At 44.4% G+C, this 16,501-nt stretch overlaps 1 protein-coding gene across 2 annotated transcripts in view; it reads left to right on the top strand.

The window, feature by feature from the left end:
• bbs9 (Bardet-Biedl syndrome 9) overlaps positions 1-16,501 on the top strand; it is a 225,146-nt gene that overhangs the window by 47,880 nt on the left and 160,765 nt on the right. For both annotated transcript variants that reach the window (XM_077200194.1, XM_077200195.1), the window contains 2 exons: positions 9,591-9,772; positions 10,228-10,304. In XM_077200194.1, the coding sequence (XP_077056309.1) occupies positions 9,591-9,772; positions 10,228-10,304 (259 nt within the window). The remainder of the gene's footprint in view (positions 1-9,590; positions 9,773-10,227; positions 10,305-16,501) is intronic.

Below are 16,501 nucleotides of genomic sequence, written 5' to 3' on the forward strand. Positions count from 1 at the left end.
GTTCCTCATGTGTTCCTCAGTGTTCCTCATGTGTTCCTCAGTGTTTTTCAGTGTTGCTCAGTGTTGCTCAGTGTTACTCAGTGTTACTCACGTGTTCCTCAGTGTTGCTCAGTGTTCCTCAGTGTTCCTCCGTGTTCCTCCGTGTTCCTCAGTGTTGCTCAGTGTTCCTCACTGTTCCTCCGTGTTCCTCCGTGTTGCTCAGTGTTCCTCAGTGTTGCTCAGTGTTGCTCAGTGTTACTCAGTGTTCGTCCGTGTTCCTCAGTGTTGCTCAGTGTTGCTCAGTGTTGCTCAGTGTTGCTCAGTGTTCCTCAGTGTTCCTCCGTGTTCGTCCGTGTTCCTCAGTGTTCCTCAGTGTTCATCAGTGTTTCTCAGTGTTGCTCAGTGTTACTCAGTGTTACTCACGTGTTCCTCAGTGTTGCTCAGTGTTCCTCAGTGTTCCTCCGTGTTCCTCCGTGTTCCTCAGTGTTCCTCAGTGTTCCTCAGTGTTCCTCAGTGTTCCTCCGTGTTCCTCAGTGTTGCTCAGTGTTACTCAGTGTTCGTCCGTGTTCCTCAGTGTTCCTCAGTGTTTCTCAGTGTTCCTCATGTGTTCCTCATGTGTTCCTCAGTGTTCCTCAGTGTTCCTCAGTGTTCCTCAGTGTTACTCAGTGTTCGTCCGTGTTCCTCAGTGTTCCTCAGTGTTTCTCAGTGTTCCTGAGTGTTGCTCAGTGTTCCTCAGGTGTTGCTCAGTGTTCCTCAAGTGTTCCTCAGTGTTCCTCACATGTTCCTCTGTGTTCCTCAGTGTTGCTCACGTGTTACTCAGTGTTGCTCAGTGTTCCTCAGTGTTCCTCAGTGTTCCTCAGTGTTCCTCCGTGTTCCTCAGTGTTGCTCAGTGTTACTCAGTGTTCGTCCGTGTTCCTCAGTGTTCCTCAGTGTTTCTCAGTGTTCCTCATGTGTTCCTCATGTGTTCCTCAGTGTTCCTCAGTGTTCCTCAGTGTTACTCAGTGTTCGTCCGTGTTCCTCAGTGTTCCTCAGTGTTTCTCAGTGTTCCTGAGTGTTGCTCAGTGTTCCTCAGGTGTTGCTCAGTGTTCCTCAAGTGTTCCTCAGTGTTCCTCACATGTTCCTCTGTGTTCCTCAGTGTTGCTCACGTGTTACTCAGTGTTGCTCAGTGTTACTCAGTGTTGCTCACGTGTTACTCAGTATTACTCACGTGTTACTCAGTATTACTCACGTGTTCCTCAGTGTTGCTCAGTGTTCCTCAGTGTTGCTCAGTGTTCCTCAGTATTACTCACATGTTCCTCAGTGTTCCTCATGTGTTACTCAGTGTTCGTCCGTGTTCCTCAGTGTTCCTCAGTGTTTCTCAGTGTTGCTCAGTGTTGCTCAGTGTTACTCAGTGTTACTCACGTGTTCCTCAGTGTTGCTCAGTGTTCCTCAGTGTTCCTCAGTGTTCCTCATGTGTTCCTCAGTGTTCCTCATGTGTTCCTCAGTGTTTTTCAGTGTTGCTCAGTGTTGCTCAGTGTTACTCAGTGTTACTCACGTGTTCCTCAGTGTTGCTCAGTGTTCCTCAGTGTTCCTCCGTGTTCCTCCGTGTTCCTCAGTGTTGCTCAGTGTTCCTCACTGTTCCTCCGTGTTCCTCCGTGTTGCTCAGTGTTCCTCAGTGTTGCTCAGTGTTGCTCAGTGTTACTCAGTGTTCGTCCGTGTTCCTCAGTGTTGCTCAGTGTTGCTCAGTGTTGCTCAGTGTTGCTCAGTGTTCCTCAGTGTTCCTCCGTGTTCGTCCGTGTTCCTCAGTGTTCCTCAGTGTTCATCAGTGTTTCTCAGTGTTGCTCAGTGTTACTCAGTGTTACTCACGTGTTCCTCAGTGTTGCTCAGTGTTCCTCAGTGTTCCTCCGTGTTCCTCCGTGTTCCTCAGTGTTCCTCAGTGTTCCTCAGTGTTCCTCAGTGTTCCTCCGTGTTCCTCAGTGTTGCTCAGTGTTACTCAGTGTTCGTCCGTGTTCCTCAGTGTTGCTCAGTGTTCCTCAGTCATCCTCAGTGTTGCTCAGTGTTCGTCTGTGTTCCTCAGTGTTGCTCAGTGTTCCTCAGTGTTTCTCCGTGTTCCTCCGTGTTCCTCAGTGTTGCTCAGTGTTCCTCATGTGTTCCTCAGTGTTCCTCAGTGTTCCTCAGTGTTGCTCAGTGTTTCTCAGTGTTCCTCAGTGTTGCTCAGTGTTGCTCAGTGTTACTCAGTGTTACTCACGTGTTCCTCAGTGTTGCTCAGTGTTACTCAGTGTTCGTCCGTGTTCCTCAGTGTTGCTCAGTGTTCCTCAGTGTTCCTCAGTGTTGCTCAGTGTTGCTCAGTGTTACTCAGTGTTACTCACGTGTTCCTCAGTGTTGCTCAATGTTACTCAGTGTTCGTCCGTGTTCCTCAGTGTTGCTCAGTGTTCCTCATGTGTTCCTCAGTGTTCCTCAGTGTTCGTCCGTGTTCCTCAGTGTTGCTCAGTGTTACTCACGTGTTCCTCAGTGTTGCTCAGTGTTACTCAGTGTTCGTCCGTGTTCCTCAGTGTTGCTCAGTGTTACTCAGTGTTCGTCCGTGTTCCTCAGTGTTGCTCAGTGTTCCTCAGTGTTGCTCAGTGTTGCTCAGTGTTGCTCAGTGTTACTCAGTGTTACTCACGTGTTCCTCAGTGTTGCTCAGTGTTACTCAGCCTTCGTCCGTGTTCCTCAGTGTTGCTCAGTGTTCCTCAGTGTTCGTCCGTGTTCCTCATTGTTACTCACGTGTTCCTCAGTGTTGCTCAGTGTTACTCAGCGTTCGTCCGTGTTCCTCAGTGTTGCTCAGTGTTACTCAGTGTTCGTCCGTGTTCCTCAGTGTTCCTCAGTGTTTCTCAGTGTTCCTCAGTGTTACTCAGTGTTACTCACGTGTTCATCAGTGTTACTCAGTGTTACTCACGTGTTCCTCATGTGTTCCTCAGTGTTCCTCAGTGTTCGTCCGTGTTCCTCATTGTTACTCACGTGTTCCTCAGTGTTGCTCAGTGTTACTCAGCGTTCGTCCGTGTTCCTCAGTGTTGCTCAGTGTTACTCAGTGTTCGTCCGTGTTCCTCAGTGTTCCTCAGTGTTTCTCAGTGTTCCTCAGTGTTACTCAGTGTTACTCACGTGTTCCTCAGTGTTGCTCAGTGTTACTCAGTGTTCGTCCGTGTTCCTCAGTGTTGCTCAGTGTTCCTCATGTGTTCCTCAGTGTTCCTCAGTGTTCCTCAGTGTTGCTCAGTGTTACTCAGTGTTACTCAGTGTTCGTCCGTGTTCGTCCGTGTTCCTCAGTGTTTCTCAGTGTTCCTCAGTGTTGCTCAGTGTTGCTCAGTGTTACTCAGTGTTACTCACGGGTTCCTCATGTGTTCCTCAGTGTTCCTCCGTGTTCCTCAGTGTTGCTCAGTGTTGCTCAGTGTTACTCAGTGTTGCTCAGTGTTCCTCATGTGTTCCTCAGTGTTCCTCCGTGTTCCTCAGTGTTGCTCAGTGTTCCTCAGTGTTTCTCAGTGTTTCTCAGTGTTACTCAGTGTTACTCAAGTGTTATCCAATGTTCCTCAGTGTTACTCAGTGTTACTCAGTGTTCCTCAGTGTTCCTCAGTGTTGCTCAGTGTTACTCAGTGTTCCTCCGTGTTCCTCAGTGTTGCTCATGTGTTCCTCAGTGTTCCTCCGTGTTCCTCAGTGTTACTCAGTGTTACTCAGTGTTCCTCAGTGTTCCTCAGTGTTGCTCAGTGTTACTCAGTGTTCCTCCGTGTTCCTCCGTGTTCCTCAGTGTTACTCAGTGTTCCTCCGTGTTCCTCAGTGTTCCTCCGTGTTCCTCCGTGTTCCTCAGTGTTCCTCCGTGTTCCTCAGTGTTACTCAGTGTTGCTCAGTGTTACTCAGTGTTCCTCCGTGTTCCTCCTTGTTCCTCAGTGTTGCTCATGTGTTCCTCAGTGTTCCTCCGTGTTCCTCAGTGTTCCTCAGTGTTCCTCAGTGTTGCTCAGTGTTACTCAGTGTTCCTCCGTGTTCCTCCGTGTTGTTCATGTGTTGTTCATGTGTTCCTCAGTGTTACTCAGTGTTCCTCCGTGTTCCTCTGTGTTCCTCAGTGTTCCTCCGTGTTCCTCAGTGTTCCTCCGTGTTCCTCAGTGTTCCTCAGTGTTGCTCAGTGTTACTCAGTGTTCCTCCGTGTTCCTCAGTGTTGTTCATGTGTTCCTCAGTGTTTCTCAGTGTTACTCAGTGTTACTCAAGTGTTATCCAGTGTTCCTCAGTGTTGCTCATGTGTTCCTCAGTGTTCCTCCGTGTTCCTCAGTGTTGCTCAGTGTTCCTCAGTGTTACTCAAGTGTTATCCAGTGTTCCTCAGTGTTACTCAGTGTTCCTCAGTGTTGCTTGGTGTTCCTCAGTGTTCCTCAGTGTTGCTCAGTGTTACTCAGTGTTACTCAGTGTTTCTCAGTGTTACTCAGTGTTACTCAAGTGTTATCCAGTGTTCCTCAGTGTTACTCAGTGTTCCTCAGTGTTCCTCAGTGTTACTCAGTGTTCCTCCGTGTTCCTCAGTGTTGCTCAGTGTTACTCAGTGTTCCTCCGTGTTCCTCAGTGTTGCTCAGTGTTACTCCGTGTTACTCAGTGTTTCTCAGTGTTCCTCAGTGTTACTCAGTGTTTCTCAGTGTTCCTCAGTGTTGCTCAGTGTTCCTCAGTGTTCCTCCGTGTTCCTCAGAGTTGCTCATGTGTTCCTCATGTGTTCCTCAGTGTTACTCAGTGTTTCTCAGTGTTCCTCAGTGTTGCTCAGTGTTCCTCAGTGTTCCTCAGTGTTACTCAGTGTTCCTCCGTGTTCCTCAGTGTTGCTCAGTGTTCCTCATGTGTTCCTCAGTGTTACTCAGTGTTTCTCAGTGTTCCTCCGTGTTCCTCAGAGTTGCTCATGTGTTCCTCAATGTTACTCAGTGTTTCTCAGTGTTCCTCCGTGTTCCTCAGAGTTGCTCATGTGTTCCTCAGTGTTACTCAGTGTTTCTCAGTGTTCCTCCGTGTTCCTCAGAGTTGCTCATGTGTTCCTCATGTGTTCCTCAGTGTTACTCAGTGTTTCTCAGTGTTCCTCAGTGTTGCTCAGTGTTCCTCAGTGTTACTCAGTGTTCCTCCGTGTTCCTCAGTGTTGCTCAGTGTTCCTCATGTGTTCCTCAGTGTTACTCAGTGTTTCTCAGTGTTCCTCCGTGTTCCTCAGAGTTGCTTATGTGTTCCTCATGTGTTCCTCAGTGTTACTCAGTGTTCCTCCGTGTTCCTCAGTGTTGCTCAGTGTTCCTCATGTGTTCCTCAGTGTTACTCAGTGTTTCTCAGTGTTCCTCAGTGTTGCTCAGTGTTCCTCAGTGTTACTCAGTGTTACTCAGTGTTCCTCCGTGTTCCTCAGTGTTGCTCAGTGTTCCTCATGTGTTCCTCAGTGTTACTCAGTGTTTCTCAGTGTTCCTCCGTGTTCCTCAGAGTTGCTCATGTGTTCCTCATGTGTTCCTCATGTGTTCCTCAGTGTTACTCAGTGTTCCTCCGTGTTCCTCAGTGTTGCTCAGTGTTCCTCATGTGTTCCTCAGTGTTACTCAGTGTTTCTCAGTGTTCCTCAGTGTTGCTCAGTGTTCCTCCGTGTTCCTCCGTGTTCCTCAGTGTTACTCAGTGTTCCTCCGTGTTCCTCAGTGTTCCTCAGTGTTCCTCAGTGTTTCTCAGTGTTCCTCAGTGTTACTCAGTGTTTCTCAGTGTTGCTCAGTGTTTCTCAGTGTTCCTCAGTGTTACTCAGTGTTCCTCAGTGTTACTCAGTGTTCCTCAGTGTTGCTCAGTGTTTCTCAGTGTTCCTCAGTGTTACTCAGTGTTGCTCAGTGTTTCTCAGTGTTGCTCAGTGTTTCTCAGTGTTCCTCAGTGTTACTCAGTGTTCCTCAGTGTTACTCAGTGTTCCTCAGTGTTGCTCAGTGTTTCTCAGTGTTCCTCATGTGTTCCTCAGTGTTGCTCAGTGTTTCTCAGTGTTCCTCAGTGTTGCTCAGTGTTGCTCAGTGTTTCTCAGTGTTCCTCAGTGTTACTCAGTGTTCCTCCGTGTTCCTCAGTGTTGCTCAGTGTTTCTCAGTGTTCCTCAGTGTTCCTCAGTGTTCCTCCGTGTTCCTCAGTGTTCCTCCGTGTTCCTCAGTGTTGCTCAGTGTTACTCAGTGTTGCTCAGTGTTACTCAGTGTTCCTCAGTGTTCCTCAGTGTTACTCAGTGTTCCTCCGTGTTCCTCAGTGTTCCTCAGTGTTACTCAGTGTTCCTCCGTGTTCCTCAGTGTTCCTCAGTGTTACTCAGTGTTCCTCCGTGTTCCTCAGTGTTCCTCCGTGTTCCTCAGTGTTCCTCAGTGTTCCTCAGTGTTTCTCAGTGTTCCTCAGTGTTACTCAGTGTTTCTCAGTGTTGCTCAGTGTTTCTCAGTGTTCCTCAGTGTTACTCAGTGTTCCTCAGTGTTACTCAGTGTTCCTCAGTGTTGCTCAGTGTTTCTCAGTGTTCCTCAGTGTTACTCAGTGTTGCTCAGTGTTTCTCAGTGTTGCTCAGTGTTTCTCAGTGTTCCTCAGTGTTACTCAGTGTTCCTCAGTGTTACTCAGTGTTCCTCAGTGTTGCTCAGTGTTTCTCAGTGTTCCTCATGTGTTCCTCAGTGTTGCTCAGTGTTTCTCAGTGTTCCTCAGTGTTACTCAGTGTTGCTCAGTGTTTCTCAGTGTTCCTCAGTGTTACTCAGTGTTCCTCCGTGTTCCTCAGTGTTGCTCAGTGTTTCTCAGTGTTCCTCAGTGTTGCTCAGTGTTTCTCAGTGTTCCTCAGTGTTACTCAGTGTTCCTCCGTGTTCCTCAGTGTTGCTCAGTGTTTCTCAGTGTTCCTCAGTGTTGCTCAGTGTTACTCAGTGTTCCTCAGTGTTGCTCAGTGTTTCTCAGTGTTCCTCAGTGTTACTCAGTGTTCCTCAGTGTTACTCAGTGTTCCTCAGTGTTGCTCAGTGTTTCTCAGTGTTCCTCAGTGTTACTCAGTGTTGCTCAGTGTTTCTCAGTGTTCCTCAGTGTTACTCAGTGTTCCTCCGTGTTCCTCAGTGTTGCTCAGTGTTCCTCAGTGTTCCTCAGTGTTCCTCCGTGTTCCTCAGTGTTCCTCCGTGTTCCTCAGTGTTCCTCAGTGTTCCTCATGTGTTCCTCAGTGTTGCTCAGTGTTTCTCAGTGTTCCTCAGTGTTACTCAGTGTTGCTCAGTGTTTCTCAGTGTTCCTCAGTGTTCCTCAGTGTTCCTCCGTGTTCCTCAGTGTTGCTCAGTGTTACTCAGTGTTGCTCAGTGTTACTCAGTGTTCCTCAGTGTTGCTCAGTGTTTCTCAGTGTTGCTCAGTGTTACTCAGTGTTACTCACGTGTGGAGCGAATCAAAGCAACATCCGCGTGTGTTTTCAGGCCTTTCCGCTCTCTCCAGTGCTAGACAGCGTTTCTAATATTAACTAAAGCCTAAAGCTCTTGCCCAGACATAACCCTTTATTCTCCAGTGATATTCTTATGAGCTTTTTTTCTATTGTGTCTCATCTCCATTTCTGCAGTCTTTCTTCAAATCTCCCTCTTGCTCGTTCTCTCTCCTCCTCCTCATACGCCCCCTAATGCTGATTGGCTACACGTTTGTTGTTGTGTCGGTCCGACTAACTTCCAAACATCATATTTCAAAAATGACTTACACCACCTTTAACCTGCATTCTTCATAGAAACACCTGACAGTCATCACCGTCAGCGAGCGTTGCTCAATGGGACGGTCTTATTGCTGGCGTTTCTTATTGTGTCGCCACTGAAGTGACTTAAACTGCAGTTCCTCCACTGGCCACTAGAGACTGGCTGCAGAAGAGACTCAATCCCATAGACCCGCATGTTAAAATGCCCAACTTTACAGCAGAAGAAAACACGTTTACAGCCTGGTGTTAAAAGTGGTTTTGGTCTATATAGCTAATTTTGCTCTTCATGAAAACTGTGATGGGGGGTAAATTTTTTCCTATAACTCATACATGTCACTACTAGCCGTTTGTCTGCTGTGTGTTAGCATCACGTTGCCTCAGCTAATTTGCCTCGCTGCACATGTTATCTGGGAGTGACGCTGCCAAGATGGCGACGGCCGGCTCCGCCCCCTTTGGGCTTCAGAAACGCTCTTCAGAAACACTACGGGTGACGTCACGCACACTACGAACATATTGTTTTACAGTCTATGGGTGTCGCGTAATGATGTCATCTTGTAACTCGGTGTCACACTGAAACGTTCAAATAGCCATAACACATATATCTAAATAAGATCATTACCTTTTTATTCACTTAAGTTGATGACGTTTGTCACTGTTTCATTCTGTGATGGTGCGTGTTGAACAGCTTACGGATATTGATACTGGCTTGTTTTGTTGTCCACAATGGAGCGCTGGAATATATGAAGAGATAATAGATGCTGATACTAATCAATGAATACTAAAGAAGTTTTAAAGGAAGCAAACCTTCAAATCATGTATGAACATGTAAAAAACAAGAGAACAGCTCTGTGTCTCTGAAGCGTTCAGTGTGTGTGGGACTGTTTGCTCAGAGTGGTTCTCATGCGACTGGTAACAGATACGAGTGTGTGTGTGTGTGTGTGTGTGTGTCCGTCCCACACGGGTCACAGTCTCTCTCCTGCTGGCCTCACATTAGAAGAGCATCTCTCAGCACCTCTTAAATGAGTGTCTCGCTTCACATCTCCTGCACACACACACCTTAATGTAGTACTGACACGAAAACTATTTTGGAAGATACACAATACATATAGTCACTATCCACGATACATATTGAAGCATTTTTGATGCATCAAAATATATATACGAAATATTGTTACATCCATAGTACAATGTGATCTGTCAAAATGACAGAAAGCACTTTGAGATTAATCTATTAGACTTCTAGTCTGGGAAGATTTTTAATTCATGCAACGTACTTGTGTGTTACATAATATAGATTATTATATGCTACAGGAATATTTAACATATCAATAATATTGCTGTGAAAAGACTTGAGATTTAGGGTTGATTCATGGTTTACTGAAAGTAATAGGGTTGTGAAAAAAAGCATCTAAAATAAAAGTTTGTGTTTACGTAATATATGTGTGTGTAGTGTGTATAATTATTTTGTACATAAATACACACATGTATGTATATATTTAAGAAATATTTGCATGTATATACTGTATATATATTTATATATAATTTATATTATATATAAATATATACATTTTTTATATATAAATATATTTTCTCAAATATATACATGCATGTGTGTGTATTTATATATACAAAATAATTATACACAGTACACACACATATATTATGTAAACAAACTTTTTATTTATTTTACGTCAAAAAGTGGATAGGCAAAGCTATTCAGAACGGATTATTAGTTTGGCATTGTGTTTGATCACCACCAATCTGTCTTTGTGACGCACTGTATTTTATTTAAAACCATTTTAAACCACATGTTTCTGACATGCATACCAGTTTTCACAGGCTCATATTAAAATAGAGACTACATGGAACATTTGTGCATTTAAAAATGAATTTGCGACAGCACAGGAGTGAAAACAGCATGTAGATGTTAGCTGCTATCTGTATTGCTGTGGTTACATGTGTGTGTGTGTGTGTGTGTGTGTGTGAGGGAGCTGAAGGGTGTGGTGGTGACGCTGAGCTCTGATGGACGTCTCCACTGCTCATACATGGGAACCGACCCGTCCTTCTTCACCGCACCTAAAGTGGAGGCCCGAGAGGCCAACTACGAGGAGCTGGACACCGAGATGAAGAGGCTGCAGAAGCTCATCCGCGAGGCCACCAAAACACAAGGTAGTGTACGATCCACACACAGGGTTATCAGACACATAAAGCTCAGATCGATAACTCAATGCCTGATCGAAGGAGAGCCTGTGGGCAGCATTTTACCTTCTTTATATATGTTTAACCTAATACTTAAGCAACATGTAGTAATGTTTTCCACCTTTGAATCCATGCATCTTTACTGCTAATGTAACTGTGGCCGAGTGGTCAGGAGGAAAAGAGAAGATCAGCAATATTATCATAACCTAACAATCACAATCGAGTCTAGATTGACAGTTTAAGGAATTAAGTCACAGCTGAATATAAGTCGCACCACACCGTTAATTGCATTACATTAAGTCAGATTGGAATATAAGTTGGAGCACATCTCAGTTGATAAAAAATGAATTTACATTAAAAAAAGTATATTACAGAAAGTGCGTCTCCTAGATCTGAGAGTGTGTTTGTGTGTGATGTTTGTGCAGATATCGTGCCGAGGGCCGAGACAGAAGAAGAGCTCAGTGTGACGGCTGTCGTCTCGTCTCAGCTCGACCAACTCTCGGTACAAACACATATAACTCTATATGCTAATGCTAATGCAGGCTACAGCGAGACACACTTCACCACCTACACTGAACACACTATATTACTCATGTTCAGCTAATGCTAATGCTAATGCAGGCTACAGCGAGACACACTTCACCACTTACACTGAACAAACTATATTACTCATGTTCAGCTAATGCTAATGCTAATGCAGGCTACAGCGAGACACACTTCACCACTTACACTGAACACACTATATAACTCATGTTCAGCTAATGCTAATGCTAATGCTTGCAGGCTACAGCGAGACACACTTCACCACCTACACTGAACACACTATATAACTCATGTTCAGCTAATGCTAATGCTAATGCTTGCAGGCTACAGCGAGACACACTTCACCACCTACACTGAACACACTATATTACTCATGTTCAGCTAATGCTAATGCTAATGCAGGCTACAGCGAGACACACTTCACCACTTACACTGAACACACTATATAACTCATGTTCAGCTAATGCTAATGCAGGCTACAGCGAGACACACTTCACCACTTACACTGAACACACTATATAACTCATGTTCAGCTAATGCTAATGCTAATGCTTGCAGGCTACAGCGAGACACACTTCACCACTTACACTGAACACACTATATACCTCATGTTCAGCTAATGCTAATGCAGGCTACAGCGAGACACACTTCACCACTTACACTGAACACACTATATTACTCATGTTCAGCTAATGCTAATGCTAATGCAGGCTACAGCGAGACACACTTCACCACTTACACTGAACACACTATATTACTCATGTTCAGCTAATGCTAATGCTAATGCAGGCTACAGCGAGACACACTTCACCACTTACACTGAACACACTATATAACTCATGTTCAGCTAATGCTAATGCTAATGCTTGCAGGCTACAGCGAGACACACTTCACCACCTACACTGAACACACTATATAACTCATGTTCAGCTAATGCTAATGCTAATGCTTGCAGGCTACAGCGAGACACACTTCACCACCTACACTGAACACACTATATTACTCATGTTCAGCTAATGCTAATGCTAATGCAGGCTACAGCGAGACACACTTCACCACTTACACTGAACACACTATATAACTCATGTTCAGCTAATGCTAATGCAGGCTACAGCGAGACACACTTCACCACTTACACTGAACACACTATATAACTCATGTTCAGCTAATGCTAATGCTAATGCTTGCAGGCTACAGCGAGACACACTTCACCACTTACACTGAACACACTATATACCTCATGTTCAGCTAATGCTAATGCAGGCTACAGCGAGACACACTTCACCACTTACACTGAACACACTATATAACTCATGTTCAGCTAATGCTAATGCTAATGCTTGCAGGCTACAGCGAGACACACTTCACCACTTACACTGAACACACTATATAACTCATGTTCAGCTAATGCTAATGCAGGCTACAGCGAGACACACTTCACCACTTACACTGAACACACTATATAACTCATGTTCAGCTAATGCTAATGCTAATGCTTGCAGGCTACAGCGAGACACACTTCACCACTTACACTGAACACACTATATAACTCATGTTCAGCTAATGCTAATGCTAATGCTTGCAGGCTACAGCGAGACACACTTCACCACTTACACTGAACACACTATATAACTCATGTTCAGCTAATGCTAATGCTAATGCAGGCTACAGCGAGACACACTTCACCACTTACACTGAACACACTATATAACTCATGTTCAGCTAATGCTAATGCTAATGCAGGCTACAGCGAGACACACTTCACCACTTACACTGAACACACTATATTACTCATGTTCAGCTAATGCTAATGCAGGCTACAGCGAGACACACTTCACCACTTACACTGAACACACTATATAACTCATGTTCAGCTAATGCTAATGCTAATGCTTGCAGGCTACAGCGAGACACACTTCACCACTTACACTGAACACACTATATACCTCATGTTCAGCTAATGCTAATGCAGGCTACAGCGAGACACACTTCACCACTTACACTGAACACACTATATAACTCATGTTCAGCTAATGCTAATGCAGGCTACAGCGAGACACACTTCACCACTTACACTGAACACACTATATAACTCATGTTCAGCTAATGCTAATGCTAATGCTTGCAGGCTACAGCGAGACACACTTCACCACTTACACTGAACACACTATATACCTCATGTTCAGCTAATGCTAATGCAGGCTACAGCGAGACACACTTCACCACTTACACTGAACACACTATATAACTCATGTTCAGCTAATGCTAATGCTAATGCTTGCAGGCTACAGCGAGACACACTTCACCACTTACACTGAACACACTATATAACTCATGTTCAGCTAATGCTAATGCAGGCTACAGCGAGACACACTTCACCACTTACACTGAACACACTATATAACTCATGTTCAGCTAATGCTAATGCTAATGCTTGCAGGCTACAGCGAGACACACTTCACCACTTACACTGAACACACTATATAACTCATGTTCAGCTAATGCTAATGCTAATGCTTGCAGGCTACAGCGAGACACACTTCACCACTTACACTGAACACACTATATAACTCATGTTCAGCTAATGCTAATGCTAATGCAGGCTACAGCGAGACACACTTCACCACTTACACTGAACACACTATATAACTCATGTTCAGCTAATGCTAATGCTAATGCAGGCTACAGCGAGACACACTTCACCACTTACACTGAACACACTATATAACTCATGTTCAGCTAATGCTAATGCTAATGCAGGCTACAGCGAGACACACTTCACCACTTACACTGAACACACTATATAACAAATGTTCAGCTAATGCTAATGCAGGCTACAGCGAGACACACTTCACCACTTACACTGAACACACTATATAACTCATGTTCAGCTAATGCTAATGCAGGCTACAGCGAGACACACTTCACCACTTACACTGAACACACTATATAACTCATGTTCAGCTAATGCTAATGCTAATGCAGGCTACAGCGAGACACACTTCACCACTTACACTGAACACACTATATAACTCATGTTCAGCTAATGCTAATGCTAATGCAGGCTACAGCGAGACACACTTCACCACCTACACTGAACACACTATATAACTCATGTTCAGCTAGTGCTAATGCTAATGCAGGCTACAGCGAGACACACTTCACCACTTACACTGAACACACTATATAACTCATGTTCAGCTAATGCTAATGCTAATGCTTGCAGGCTACAGCGAGACACACTTCACCACCTACACTGAACACACTATATAACTCATGTTCAGCTAATGCTAATGCTAATGCTTGCAGGCTACAGCGAGACACACTTCACCACCTACACTGAACACACTATATTACTCATGTTCAGCTAATGCTAATGCTAATGCAGGCTACAGCGAGACACACTTCACCACTTACACTGAACACACTATATAACTCATGTTCAGCTAATGCTAATGCAGGCTACAGCGAGACACACTTCACCACTTACACTGAACACACTATATAACTCATGTTCAGCTAATGCTAATGCTAATGCAGGCTACAGCGAGACACACTTCACCACTTACACTGAACACACTATATAACTCATGTTCAGCTAATGCTAATGCTAATGCAGGCTACAGCGAGACACACTTCACCACCTACACTGAACACACTATATAACTCATGTTCAGCTAATGCTAATGCTAATGCAGGCTACAGCGAAACACACTTCACCACTTACACTGAACACACTATATAACTCATGTTCAGCTAATGCTAATGCTAATGCTTGCAGGCTACAGCGAGACACACTTCACCACCTACACTGAACACACTATATAACTCATGTTCAGCTAATGCTAATGCTAATGCTTGCAGGCTACAGCGAGACACACTTCACCACCTACACTGAACACACTATATTACTCATGTTCAGCTAATGCTAATGCTAATGCAGGCTACAGCGAGACACACTTCACCACTTACACTGAACACACTATATAACTCATGTTCAGCTAATGCTAATGCAGGCTACAGCGAGACACACTTCACCACTTACACTGAACACACTATATACCTCATGTTCAGCTAATGCTAATGCAGGCTACAGCGAGACACACTTCACCACTTACACTGAACACACTATATAACTCATGTTCAGCTAATGCTAATGCTAATGCTTGCAGGCTACAGCGAGACACACTTCACCACTTACACTGAACACACTATATACCTCATGTTCAGCTAATGCTAATGCAGGCTACAGCGAGACACACTTCACCACTTACACTGAACACACTATATAACTCATGTTCAGCTAATGCTAATGCTAATGCTTGCAGGCTACAGCGAGACACACTTCACCACTTACACTGAACACACTATATAACTCATGTTCAGCTAATGCTAATGCAGGCTACAGCGAGACACACTTCACCACTTACACTGAACACACTATATAACTCATGTTCAGCTAATGCTAATGCTAATGCTTGCAGGCTACAGCGAGACACACTTCACCACTTACACTGAACACACTATATAACTCATGTTCAGCTAATGCTAATGCTAATGCAGGCTACAGCGAGACACACTTCACCACTTACACTGAACACACTATATAACTCATGTTCAGCTAATGCTAATGCTAATGCAGGCTACAGCGAGACACACTTCACCACTTACACTGAACACACTATATAACTCATGTTCAGCTAATGCTAATGCTAATGCAGGCTACAGCGAGACACACTTCACCACCTACACTGAACACACTATATAACTCATGTTCAGCTAATGCTAATGCTAATGCAGGCTACAGCGAGACACACTTCACCACCTACACTGAACACACTATATTACTCATGTTCAGCTAATGCTAATGCTAATGCAGGCTACAGCGAGACACACTTCACCACCTACACTGAACACACTATATAACTCATGTTCAGCTAATGCTAATGCTAATGCTTGCAGGCTACAGCGAGACACACTTCACCACCTACACTGAACACACTATATTACTCATGTTCAGCTAATGCTAATGCTAATGCAGGCTACAGCGAGACACACTTCACCACCTACACTGAACACACTATATTACTCATGTTCACATAATGAAATAAATGTTTTTCTCCAAAACATTTTGGCCACAATTATTGGCAACCCTAGAATTTACCCTAGAGTAAAATATCTCTGAAGTATATTCCCATTAATATGTAGTTTTTGTTAGCACACCAGGGTGACTAGGCACATGAACTTGTCCAGCTATGACTTCTCATGTTTCACAGGAGTTTAAATATGAGGAAACACAAAGGCCAAATACCGTTATTCATCCATCACAATGAGTAAAACCAAAGAATATAGTTCTGATTGTTGAGCATCACAAAATAGAAAGTGTCTGTAAGAAAATAGCTAAAGAATTGAAAGTCCCCATTTTGACCATCAGGGCAATAATTAAGAAGTACAGATCAACTAAAGATGTTGTGAATCTGCCAGGAAGAGGACGTGTGTCTATATCGTCTTAATGCACAGTGAGGAGGAGAGTTTGAGTGGCCAAAGACTCTTCAAGGAGCACAGATGGAGAATTGCAGAGATTAGTTGAGTCTTGGGGTCAGACAGCCTAAAAAATATATCAAACAACCCCTACATCACCACATGTTGTTTGGGAGGGTTTGCAGAAAAATCCTCCTCGCTCCTCCAGAAACAAACTCCAGTATATTCAGTTGTCAGACACGACTGGATCTTCAGAAGGGACTGGATTCTGTGGTCAGATGAAACTAAAAAGGGCAGCAAATCCACCAGATGTGTTTGGTGCACACAGGGACATAAAGCACCCCATGCCTACAGTTAAATACACTGCTGGATCTTTAATGTTGTGGGCCTATTTTTTTGCTGGAGGTCCTGGACTTCTTGTTCAGATACATGGTATTATGGAATCTAACAGATAAAAAATCAAAACCTGACTGCCTCTGCTAGAAATCTTATAATGGGCCGTGGATGGATCTTCCATCAGGACAACGATCCATAACAAACATCAAAATCAACACACAAATGTGTAACTGAGCACAAAATGAGTCCCCTGACCTGAACCCTATAGAAGAGGAGCGCTGAACTGAAGAGGAGAAGCGTGAACATAGATCTGGGAATCTGCAGATCTGGAGAGCTTCT

The sequence above is a fragment of the Siphateles boraxobius genome, unplaced genomic scaffold (assembly GCF_051911475.1).
Source record: "Siphateles boraxobius isolate OS27281-9 unplaced genomic scaffold, OSU_SipBor_1 45, whole genome shotgun sequence".
Classification (NCBI taxonomy): Eukaryota; Metazoa; Chordata; class Actinopteri; order Cypriniformes; family Leuciscidae; genus Siphateles; species Siphateles boraxobius.